The sequence below is a fragment of the Miniopterus natalensis genome, chromosome 16 (genome assembly GCF_054644295.1).
Source record: "Miniopterus natalensis isolate mMinNat1 chromosome 16, mMinNat1.hap1, whole genome shotgun sequence".
NCBI classification, from domain to species: Eukaryota; Metazoa; Chordata; class Mammalia; order Chiroptera; family Miniopteridae; genus Miniopterus; species Miniopterus natalensis.
In genome coordinates, this window is record NC_142096.1 from 7,271,651 (window position 1) to 7,283,015 (window position 11,365).

The 11,365-nt window shown below is 50.3% G+C and overlaps 1 protein-coding gene across 1 annotated transcript; it reads left to right on the forward strand.

Moving 5' to 3' along the window:
* Positions 1-613: 613 nt before the first annotated feature.
* Positions 614-9,193, forward strand: ODF1 (outer dense fiber of sperm tails 1). Its single transcript, XM_016198523.2, has 2 exons — positions 614-933; positions 8,752-9,193. The coding sequence occupies exons 1-2, from the start codon at positions 614-616 to the stop codon at positions 9,191-9,193; spliced, it is 762 nt and encodes a 253-aa protein (XP_016054009.2).
* Positions 9,194-11,365: the final 2,172 nt, after the last annotated feature.

An 11,365-nucleotide genomic window follows, 5' to 3' on the forward strand; every position in this document is an offset into this window, starting at 1 on the left:
CAAAGGGTCAAGGGCAAAGACTAAACGGAGGATGACTTTGTAAGGGGAACCATGGGAAAGCTCTTTATCATCTATATACGAAGAGACCAGGAGCCAGAATGAATCCCAGAGCGTAAGGGGCAAGGCTCAGTGCCAGGTCAAGGCTGGAGCCCTCGAAGAACACAGAGAACGCTGCCAGGCAGCTCCTTCCATCGCCCACACTGACATCTGCCCGGCCTTGGCCAGTCCCCAGGGCACACACACACACAAGTCAAGAACATCAAAGCTTAGCCCCGTGAACCCCCAAAGAGCTGTGAGCGCCCGGGGGGGGGGGGGGGACCCGTCCGCCTTCGAGGCGAACGACATCTCAACACTGGTACGGTCCTGAGAGCCGCCCTGGAGGCCCGAGGGGGGCCTCCGGGGACCGTGCCTGTGTGCGGTTCACCCGGCAACCCCAGGACTGTGACACGCTCAGGGGGCGGTGAGGTCACAGAACCCAAGCTTTAAAGTAAGCGAAGCGCGCGTGCCTCATTTATTTTTAAAAGAAACTTCTGAGAAGAGCTTAGAACAATTTTTTCCCCCCCCCGAGTGCCATTTCCCACAGGTGCTCGGAGAACAATAAGGCGTGACGGTAATGGCTGCCCTGAGTTGTCTTCTGGACAGCGTCAGAAGGGACATCAAGAAGGTGGACAGGGAGCTGCGGCAGCTGCGCTGCATCGACGAGCTCAGCGCGCGCTGCCTGTGCGACCTGTACATGCACCCCTACTGCTGCTGCGACCTGCACCCCTACCCCTACTGCCTGTGCTACGCCAAGCGCGCCCGCTCCTGCGGCCTGTGCGACCTCTACCCCTGCTGCCTGTGCGACGTCAAGCTCTACTGCCTGCGCCCGTCCCTCAGGAGCCTGGAGAGGAAGGCCATCAGGGCCATAGAAGACGAAAAGAGGGAGCTGGCCAAGTAAGGGCGCTTTTTATTTTATTATTATGTTTTTAAAAATATATCCTTATTGATTTCAGAGAGAGGAAGGGAGGGGGAGAGAGGAACATCCGTGATGAGAGAGCCACGGATCGGCCGCCTCCTGCAGGCCCCCGGCTGGGGATCCAGCCCGCCCCCCGGGCCTGCACCCTGACCGGGGATCCAGCCCCGATCGCCTGGGTCCTGGGGCGCTGCTCACCGGCTGAGCCACGCCCGGCCGGGCGCGGGGAACGTTTTTAAGATTCTTAGAGTTGGTCCATTTAGCCTCGTACGCCGGAATAAGGGAGGCGCGGAGACGGGACAATCGGCGCTTGAGCGAAGATGAAGGGGGTTCGAGACAGCGGCTCCGGTGGCTTAGCAAAGATTTAAGAAGGGTAAAGGGGTCTGTGACGGGAACGATGAGAGTCTCAAAAGACAGCGTAGTGATGGCAGTTGGCAGGGCTGTTGCCGGCTGGCAGCAGGAGTGCCGCCATGATAGATAATATGGCTGGAGTGAGGGGCAGAAGCGGGGGGTGCCATGAAAAAGCGATTGGAAGCAGCAAACTGCACATTTTTCTGGTTATGAATAAGGTGATTTGAGTATATTTGGACTCACAGAAATGACTCCAGGAGAAGTAATAATAATTGATCAAGTCCTTCCTGTTTGCCAGAGGCTGTAAGAGCAGGGGGCAAACGGAGCAATAGAGGCATTTTCCGGGTTTTGTAGGAATAAGGGGGGGACCTTCCTCCCACCCCCGACTCCAGACAAAGACTTGAAAGTCATCTGGAGTTGGATCTATTATCTTGGCCTCTCCCTGCAACTCCAGGAAAGGTGGTGCTAAGAAACCACAGAACTAAGGGTCTCAGCGTTCAGAACACAGTGAAAGGTTTTAATTGAGGTGGGTGATTTGAAAAGTCATTTTAAAAAATTCTGTTTGATTACATTTTCTTTTCTGGCCTGGAGAAAGCTTTCCTTTTCTTACTTTCCACAAACGCCACTTAGTCTGTTACTATTGATGAAAAGAATGGCTGGCAGCACAGTCCCCGGTGGAATGAATTCTGGTCCACCCATACGCTGGAGTGACAATGTGGCTGTGAATAGGGCTGATGAAGCATTTTATGTATTGATGTAGTAAGTAAAAAAAGCAAGGTACAGGAAAACTAGTTTACATGCTGTTTTTCAAAGATATGAACAAACAGATGCCAGATATGTTTGTTGAACTATATTTGATGTATAACATTGTGTAAATTTAAGGTATACGACATGTTAACTTGATACTTTTATATATTGTAATATGACTGCCGTTGTAGTAATGATTAACACATCTACCACATTACATAATTATCATTTCTTTTTAGTGATTGGCATAATTAAGTTCTAGTCCCTTAGCAAGTGTGATGATTATAATACAATATTATTGTCTACATTAACTATACTGTGTCAATATTAGATCTCTAGAACTTACTTACTACTCATTTGTATCTTTAAACAGCATTGTCCTATCCTGGTGATAAATTAATCGATTAGATAGACAGATAGATAGGGAGACAGAGAGCGACAGAGAGGGAGTGAGACCCTTGACAACAGTGACAGTGATGTTTCACTGGAAAGGGTAACAAGGCAATTATTGTTCATGTCATCAGTCACCAAAGGTCAGGAACAAACCTCTCTTAGTAGTGTAGGATGGGGCTGTTGCCTATAAACTAACTCACCTACACTCAATGTGAACCACTTTTTATTTTTACCCCTTCGAGAATCATGTAACAAAAATTATTCACACTGAATCAGGGATGCTTTTGTAACACATGGTCTAAGTGAAGGGTGAGCAGATCTGTGCCCACTCTCCCTCTCTCTTTGAGTGCTGGGTGGCCTTTGATCCAAGTCCCTTCAGCCTTTGTCTCCTGGCTGTCCCTACCTTCCAGACTCTCCAGGGGAGAATGCCTCTGTTCTTTATCACCGGGGCACCCCCGCCTCCTCCAGGAGGCCCTAATTCTTGGTGTGCAGTAGACGCAACTTCAGGCTTAATTCCCAGCCGAGTGGTTTATACTTGAGGTAATGCTTTCTATGGTTTGTGACACTTGCCCTGACAATGTCTGGATTTTTGCTAATTTTTTCTGTGCCTGCGGCAGTACATGAAGCTGGTGATGTCTTTACATTAATTCCCAGCTCTCTCAACTTGATAGATCCATTTTAGAAGTGACCTCAGACTTGCCCTCTGATGTCTCCTCTCAGCCACTTGCCTTCCAGAACATTCATCCCACCTTGTGAAACCCTCCTATGCTCTACTTCTGACAGCTTGACATTTCGCCATCCTAAATATTCAATTTTCCTGACTATGGATGAAAATGTCAAACCTTTATCTAGCCCAATCCCAGAGGACTCTCTCTGTTAATATTTTTTCTTTCAGTGGAATGCCTCCTCTTCTCTCAGCTAACTCCCAATCCATGACTAAATAGATCCAGAAAGGTCCCACTGACGCCACTTTTAAAAACAATTTGGGGTGAGAGACGTTGCCTGAGGCTTTTTGAGTTTAGAAATCATATCTATGACCTCTCACTCCTTTCGAGAATGCCAGCTGTTTGCTTAGGGATACATGTCCTTCCAGATGCCAGGCTTTGTTGGCCAGAAGGTTCTTTGCCAACCCAGAAAGTAAGGTTCCGTGGCCTGTAGTTGCCACGGCCCCGTGGAACTGTGTTGCTGGGTGGGAGCGAGTCTGCTGTTTCCGGGGGCTCCTTTAATAGCTGATAGGAAGAGTTTGCCAACAGTTAAATCCCCCCAAGAGTTTCTTGAGCATCCCTGAGTGTATGTGTATGTGACTGACCTGTGTGCCTGCGCGTCTGTGCGCACGTGGGTGCTGTAGCTTTTCAGCTGGGCGTAGAAGGCCCCCTCCGTGCCCGCTGTTGGCTGGGCAGCTGCCTGGGGAGCCGGCTGGCAGCACCTCCCTTAGCAGGGACCCCGGGGAGTGCTTCTGTTTCTTTAGCTCCTTTGGCGCGGTCTTTTCCCCACCAAACGAACCTTCGCCCAGCAGGCGCACGCTCGGTCCCCGACTCTGCCTCCCTCTCCCCGACGCAGGAGGACTGAAGAAGCCGGATGTGGCTTCCTCTGCAAGAAGCGGTGCCACCAGCCCACCTGGCCCGCACCTCAGCCACCGCCACACTCCCTGGGCGCTCGGTCCCCGGCGCTGACGTGGGAGAGACGAGGCACAGCCAGCGGCCGCTCGGCCCTGCCCGTAGGGGTTTGTTGGGTGGGGGTGAAGCCCCCTCGAGGCTCGGGCCCCCTGCAGCTGGCTTTAGGGAGGGAGGAACCTCCACTTGCTGCCACCCCCGGGGGCAGCGGCCCCCACCCAGCAGCCTCTGCTCACTCCTGGAAACCGGCCCTGAGGCTGCGCTTCCCTCCACTCACCACCGCGGCTGGCCTGCGTCTCAGCAAAAAATTCCCTTGAAGATCCCCGCACAAGGGGCACCCCATCTTCTGGAAACCTCAAGGATCTGCCTTCTCATTTCTTTCCTGGGTTGCCCCTTTGCACTCTGAGAATGAGGTTTCCACTGACTCACTCTTGTGGCTGATGACGCTCGACCCTCCGGTGACTTCTTTGGGGTTTAGCCCAGTCCTAAGCCCTCGGGGAAATCTTTTCGTCCCGTTCCCCCCATTCCCCCCATTCCCTGACTCAGAATCATGGCCCAGTTAGGGGAGAACCCTGGAGGCTTTGTGGCTGGTGGCAGGCCGGCTGTCCCACTGAGAGCAGAGCTCTTCTCCTTCCCTCTGTGGAAGTCAGTCGGGCCTCTCGGTCCCCTCTCATCACAGTCTCTTCACACACACAGGTCTCAGAGCCGAGTCACCCCAGGGTGGCAGGGGTATGAGCTGGGGCCCGTCTAGGCCAAGTGCACGTCTGCTACTTGGTTTGACCTTGTTTAATGATACAGGACTTGGGCTTAGTCATTCACAGCCTCGGGTTTTGGGAAAGCCTGCGTGAGGCGGAGCCTGGTACAGCCTGATAGCCTTTCCCTCTACTGAGTGGAAACTGTGTCCCTCCAACTTCCGCTTCCTTTCATCCTTGTGCCAGCTTGGCCACCTTATAGACAACGAGAGTCTTCGCAGCCGTGCCCTCGATCACCAGGGGCTGGGAGGCCGGGGACCTGAGGCCAGGCTTGCCTGGTCTGGCCAGTGGTTCTCCAGGAGGGGTCTGGGGACCAGCAGCACTTGTTAGAAATGCAAATTCTCAGCTCCTCTGGCAGACCCTTGGGTCAGAAGCTGCGGGGTGGGACCCCGCCACCTGTCTCAACAAGCTCTCTTGGGGACTCAGATGCACCTGCAGTGTGCTGCTCTGCTCCTGCGGGCGACACTGTCCTTCAGTATCACCCAGAATCTGGAGAAGAGAGACAAGGCAGGAAAAGAAGGGAAATCGTGCTGGAAAAGAGGAACCTAGTTTAACAGGCCTTGGAAGGGTCTACGTACGAGAAAGAGCCGAGTCCTTCAAGGACCGCTCGTGAAAGGCCTGCTTCCCCTGGCTCTGGGGTAGGGACAGGCCTTTGTGACATTTTCATCGCTTTACGCATCACCTGGCTGGACGTCACTTCTATCTTTGTGAAGACACCTGGCTGTATAGCTCATCGCTGCAGCAGGCGATGTGTCACATGGAGGAGCTGGGTCGCACATTCAGGCGCAAGTCAGCTTCAGGAGGGAGAACAGGTGGCAGACACAGGCACCGGCTGTCCCCTCCCTTTGCCCCAGCTTCCCATGAGGCTTCTGCACCAAACCAAAGGGGCCGCTCTCCCCATGTTTGTTGTGGCCAAGCTCCACCCTCGTGATAATACCGGAGGCAATCCCCGCAGAGCCGCGGAAAATCCCAGGTGGGATGACAGGTCCATCGCCAGACAGGAGTCAAGTTGCAAGTTGCAAGTTGCGAGTTGAGTCTGATAAATAAGATGTGGCTCTGGCACGTCTCCTAACCCCACACATCCTCTCCGATAGCCCCTGACCTAGAAGCAAATGGAAGAAGAAACCTGACCTTGCCAAGACTCTTAGGCAGTTTCCTGAAGATCCACATTGGAGAGAGACTTGTGCAGCTGCTGCAGGGGCAAAGGGGACCAGAGTGAAGAGGGGGAATCTAAGCAATACAATACATGAAATTGAACCCCAGCATGCAGGTCGCTAAGAGGAGGAGATGGACCTGGGAGTCGGCTGTGGCTTGTAGATCTGGCTCCCAGATCCACCTCCTGCAGAGGGCCTGGGGCTTAGGTGAAATCAGTCGCGGCAGTAGCCAGGTCCAGCAACCCCGTTTGGGGCCCCTGGTCATTCTCTGTGAGGTCCAGCCCTGCCTTCATGGTGGGCTTTGATGTTTATCATCTCCAGCTGGAAGGTCTGAGCTGAACAGAAGAGCTTGACGCTCAGCCCACACACCCCAAGGGAGATTCTTGAGAGATCCGGGGGCACTTGGTCCGCTCTGTGCTCCTCTTGGCTTTGGCTGTTGGGGCCTCACCCCTGTGCTCCATCCACAGAGGGCCTGGTGCGCCTTTGTGTGCTCTCCTCTGCCATCCAGGGAGACAGAGTGCTTTTTCCCCTGTTCTCTCAGGGATGCATACAGATTTTCAAGAAAGCCCAGTTCTCTTCCTTTCTTCTTAGTATGGCCTGTGGGTACCCTGGCACACCCACGGCATGAAAGACGTCTGGGCCCCATCCCTCCCCCAGGGGTGGAAATGGAGCCGAATGACTGTCACAGTCCTCTGGGTGCCTTGCATACATGTTCTCTTGGCCTCAGCACCTTCTAGGACAGCATTCTGTTTGACCACTTAGGAATTAGCCACTAAGAGCCCTGGTTTGTAACTGTCAGCACAAGGGCTCACGTTGTTAAATCAGTCGTGTTAGGGCTACCAAGTAAAAATACAGATTCAAAGCAATATGTATAGAGTGATTTCATAAACACACACAAAACTCTCTATATGTGTATGCAGAAATATATACACATACACACACAGAATAAAGTCGAACCCCAAAACGTTAAATGTTATTTAGGATTATGGGTATTTTTTGAAATATACCATCTTTTTGCTTATCTGTATTTTCTGATTTTTCTACAATGAACTTGTATAACTTATGCAAGTGTATAAACAAAATTCAGCATAAAAAGTAAGAATTAAAAATGTATCCCAAACCAATAACCTAATCAATGAGTCTAGGCTCCTCAAACTGGAAGAAGTTCTAGAAATCACACTCCAAAGCCTTCCTTTGGACACAGAGAGATGCAAGATTTGCCAGGAGTATCTCTCAGAACACAGATTTTTTTTTTCTTATGTTAAGGAATAAAAGGAGCATTTCAGAGCATTAAGTTGTGTTTAGAAGGATCTGGCAGTTAGAAAGTGGACCCCGAGGCAGGCCAGAGCACACAGGACTCACACCAGGCTGCAGTGACTGACAGCTCAGTCTGACTGAGGGTTGAAATCATAACCTTGCCATTAACAGGCCTGAATTTGAATCCAGACTCTGCCATTCGCCACCTATACCTTCTCATCTGTAAAACAGTGATAATTACATCTGCATCCAAGGGTTATTGTGGAGATTAGACGAAACAATGTCTTTACCAGCTTAGCCCTTTCCCTGGTACATTGTGTGTATGGGGGGGGGGGGACAAAACCCAGCATCTTAATCAAGTGCCAAGCATAATGTGCAGTACTTTTTATTCATTAACTTAAGCCTCACAACAACCCTAGAAGTAGGCCCCAAATTTGTAGATGAGGAAACTGAGGCAAAGAGATTCAGTAACTTGTCCACATGGCAGAACCAAGATTTGAACCTAGTCTCTTAAGCATTTCACTTTACTACCTCTTGATGTATCACAAGTGATCTATCAGTGTGAGCTGTTGTTGTTGTTTTATTATTAAGGATTTATACACAGGACTGCTGAGCAGCGACAAGGCAGCTCTAGGGGCCACAAACAGTGGTATTTACCAATCAGCTTGGTGGAGGGGGGGAGAAAAACCTTGATGTGTAGTGTTTACCAATTCCCATGGTGTAAATATTCTCACCATGATATATTTCAGGCTATCAACATGAAGTCACTGGATGAGCAGGTGGGAAGGGACATGCATAGTCAACCCTTGCAAGCTGGTAGGACCCACCACACATCCCTCCAAGCTGATTTCTCTGCTGGGGCCAGCCAGCCAGAGTCTGGAGCAGCCTCAAACAGGAGACGGAGCCAGGCCCTAGCGTCCTGCCTTGTCATTTGTTGATGGAGTGTTCAGACTGAGTCTGTGTGATGGCCCAGTGGTGGCACCAGTTCTGTGGACAAGCAGGGCTGAATTCTAAGGCTAACAGCCATCATTAATGCAAATTTTAAATGGTATCTTATTAGTTGGATCCCCTTTAAAAACATAATAGTAGTAATGACAATGATCATGGTAATAATTAACCAGGGTTTATAATGTGCCAAGCACAATTTTAAGCAAATACATCATTTCATCGAACCCTCCAATATTATGATGTAGGTACTGTTATAATTTTCGTTTCACAGATGAGGAAACTGAGGCACAGAGAGGTTAAGGAGCCTGCCAACTGGCCTTAACTAATCAGAGGAGGAGCTGGGATTTAAATACAAGAGAAAGATCCGGAAAGCCACACACCTATATGTTGTTCATAGAGGTTTACCCGGGGGAGGCCTGTCATTTTTTGCTTTATACGCTTCTGTAAAGTTTGATTTTCACAATGACTAGTGTTTACGTTGGCTCTTAAAAAAAAACCAGAGATCAAAATATTGCTTCTCAAGCGGTGCCTGAGACCTGAGGCCTGAGCTTCTCGTCCCGCCCTTTCCACTTTCTAAATTTCAGACTGAGAAGAACAACAAACAGGATCCTGGCCTCCTCTTGCTGTAGCAGTAACATTTTAGGATCGGTGAACGTGTGCGGCTTCGAGCCCGATCAAGTAAAAGTGCGGGTCAAGGACGGAAAGGTGTGTGTGTCGGCCGAGCGGGAGAACAGGTATGACTGCCTCGGGTCCAAGAAGTACAGCTACATGAACATCTGCAAGGAGTTCAGCCTGCCCCCCTGTGTGGACGAGAAGGACGTGACCTACTCCTACGGGCTCGGCAGCTGCGTCAAGATCGAGTCCCCCTGCTACCCCTGCGCGTCCCCCTGCAACCCCTGCAGCCCCTGCAACCCCTGCAGCCCCTGCAGCCCCTGCAACCCCTGCAACCCCTGCAGCCCGTGTGACCCTTGCAACCCCTGCTATCCCTGCGGCAGCCGGTTTTCCTGTAGGAAGATGATTTTGTAAAGTGTAGGAAGCCATGATTTAGCTTTTAAGTAGTTACTCCAGCCAGGCAGCTCTTCCAGTGTTTCTCTCCCCTTTCCTAGGCCCGTGACTCCCGTATGTAGGAAACTGAATACATAACTGCAACCCACTGGCGCTGTGTGCACGTGTTTTGGTTCAACCCACTGTAGGAGCCCTGCCTGGGTAGAGGGCGTTGGAGGAATTAATGGGTGGGAATGGAAGACAGGGAGACCTGCCCTCCTGGGTCCTTTACGCCCAACGGCTGCCAAATTCCAGGAAAAGATATCCTTTGGGTGGGCATCCCCAGGCACTGTTTTTCCAAATGGTTCCATGAAATGACCACGCCCAGAAACCAAACTGTCAAAGCAGAAACAGACTAGGGTTAAAGGCAAGGGCCGTTTCCAAGCTGCTGCAGTAGGGAGCGCTGCAGAGAAAGTGACTCCCCGAGCAGACCGTGGTCGGGATTTTCCTGGGCAACGATCCGAGTACAGAAGTACTGGGGGAGCACGTTGACTGACCGAGGGTGGGGTGGCCATAAGCTAGCTTGTCATTTCTCAACTTGCCCATGATTTGGGGGAATGGCCAACTCTGGTTCAGAGTCTCTGCAACCTCCTTGGGATTTATTTCAACTCTCTGCTTTTCTCAATTCCCGAAACTCCTTTTTAGGCACAGAAGTTCACTTCGAAGTCCATGAGTGGAAAGTCCAGCTTTCACAAAATGATAGAATAGTTCACCTGAACTTGGATCCTCATGGACAAGGCCCATGAGCCACTTTTTTAAAGCTAAATTTCTTTTTAAAATATATTTTTTATTGATTTTAGAGAGAGGAAAGGAGAGGGAGAGAGAGAAAGAAACATCAATGATGAGAGAGTCATTGATCGGCTGCGTCCTGCACACCCCCGACTGGGGATCGAGCCTGCAACCCGGGCATGTGCCCTGACCGGGAATCGAACCCCGATCGCCTGGATCCCAGGTCGACCCTCAGCTGCTGAGCCACACCCGGCTGGGCCCATGAGCCACTCTTGACCACCAAGACAGAAACAAGTATAGAGGAAGGAGAGCATGGGGGGGTGAGGCTGGGGATCGGGGTGAGGACACCAGCTGGTTTCAGACCTGACTTACAGGGAACATAAAACCCTGACGTTTGCACAGTAGGTCTTTTCATTAGTTTCAGCCGCATGTGGGTTAAAGTCACGGTTTAGCCTTGGCTGCACAGGAAAATCACTTGGGGAGTTTAAAACTATGGGTGCCAAACCATAAAAGAAAAAAAGAAAAAAAGAAAAAAAGAAAAAAAAAATGTTTAAAAAAAAAAATGCCGATGCCTGAGTGCCATCTCCAGAAATTCTGATGTAATAGATTTGAAGTGCACCCTGGGCATTAAGACTTTTAAAGGCCTCCCTGGGTCATTCCATCATCCCGCTGAAGCTGAGAAACTCCGCCCAGGATCTTACAGCTCTCCTAGCCTTTTTTCTTTAAAAGCTCCCTTCAAGTTCAAGGTTAAAGAATATTGATGGTGATGGCAGACATACTTTGCTTTCATTCCAGGGAAGTAATGGACCTCTAATATAGGTGGCGAATATAAACATTGAACATTTCAGAAAATGTATTACCTAGCAACCAGGTATAAATGAGTATGTTTGTGCGTACCAAATTCTAGAATTACCCTTATAAGTGTCTTGCCATATTTTGATTATATGTTCATAAATATTCTAGTTTCTAAGTTATAGAATTTTGAAAATGATTCTGAAAAAATTTCACCCTGTTGAGTCAATGGAATCCCACTGGGGTCTTCAACAAGTAGGAATCTCTGCCCTCCGGAGGGTGCATTCCAGGGCATGCCAGCTTCCTTTTTTTATTCACACACTGACCTACTCACCCTCCTGTTAGTCCAGCAATTCATTCATCCAACCTGCCATTTTAAAGGCCAGATACTGGGCTCTGCAGCAGCGATGGTGAGACAAAAATACCCTTTTCCCGAGTGCCTCAAATTAAATTTAAGGAGGGGTACTGTGGAGAGGTTGAGGGAGGAGGGAGTCCCAAAGAAACTGAATTTGCAAGGGCTAGGAGAGGCCAGGGGGGCCGTGCGGACAGGCCTTGGGCATTTCTATGGAACGCACTGTTGACATCGCTGCTCTGCAGGACACCTCAGGGCAGCCGCAGGCTGAGCCTCAGCCC

What these genes read in the sequence shown, in the direction of transcription:
- ODF1 (XM_016198523.2), top strand. Translation starts at nt 614, where the DNA reads ATGGCTGCCCTGAGTTGTCTTCTGGACAGCGTCAGAAGGGACATCAAG. An exon ending in GAAAAGAGGGAGCTGGCCAA is followed by an intron (nt 934 to 8,751) that starts GTAAGGGCGCTT and finishes TCTAAATTTCAG; the next exon opens with ACTGAGAAGAACAACAAACA.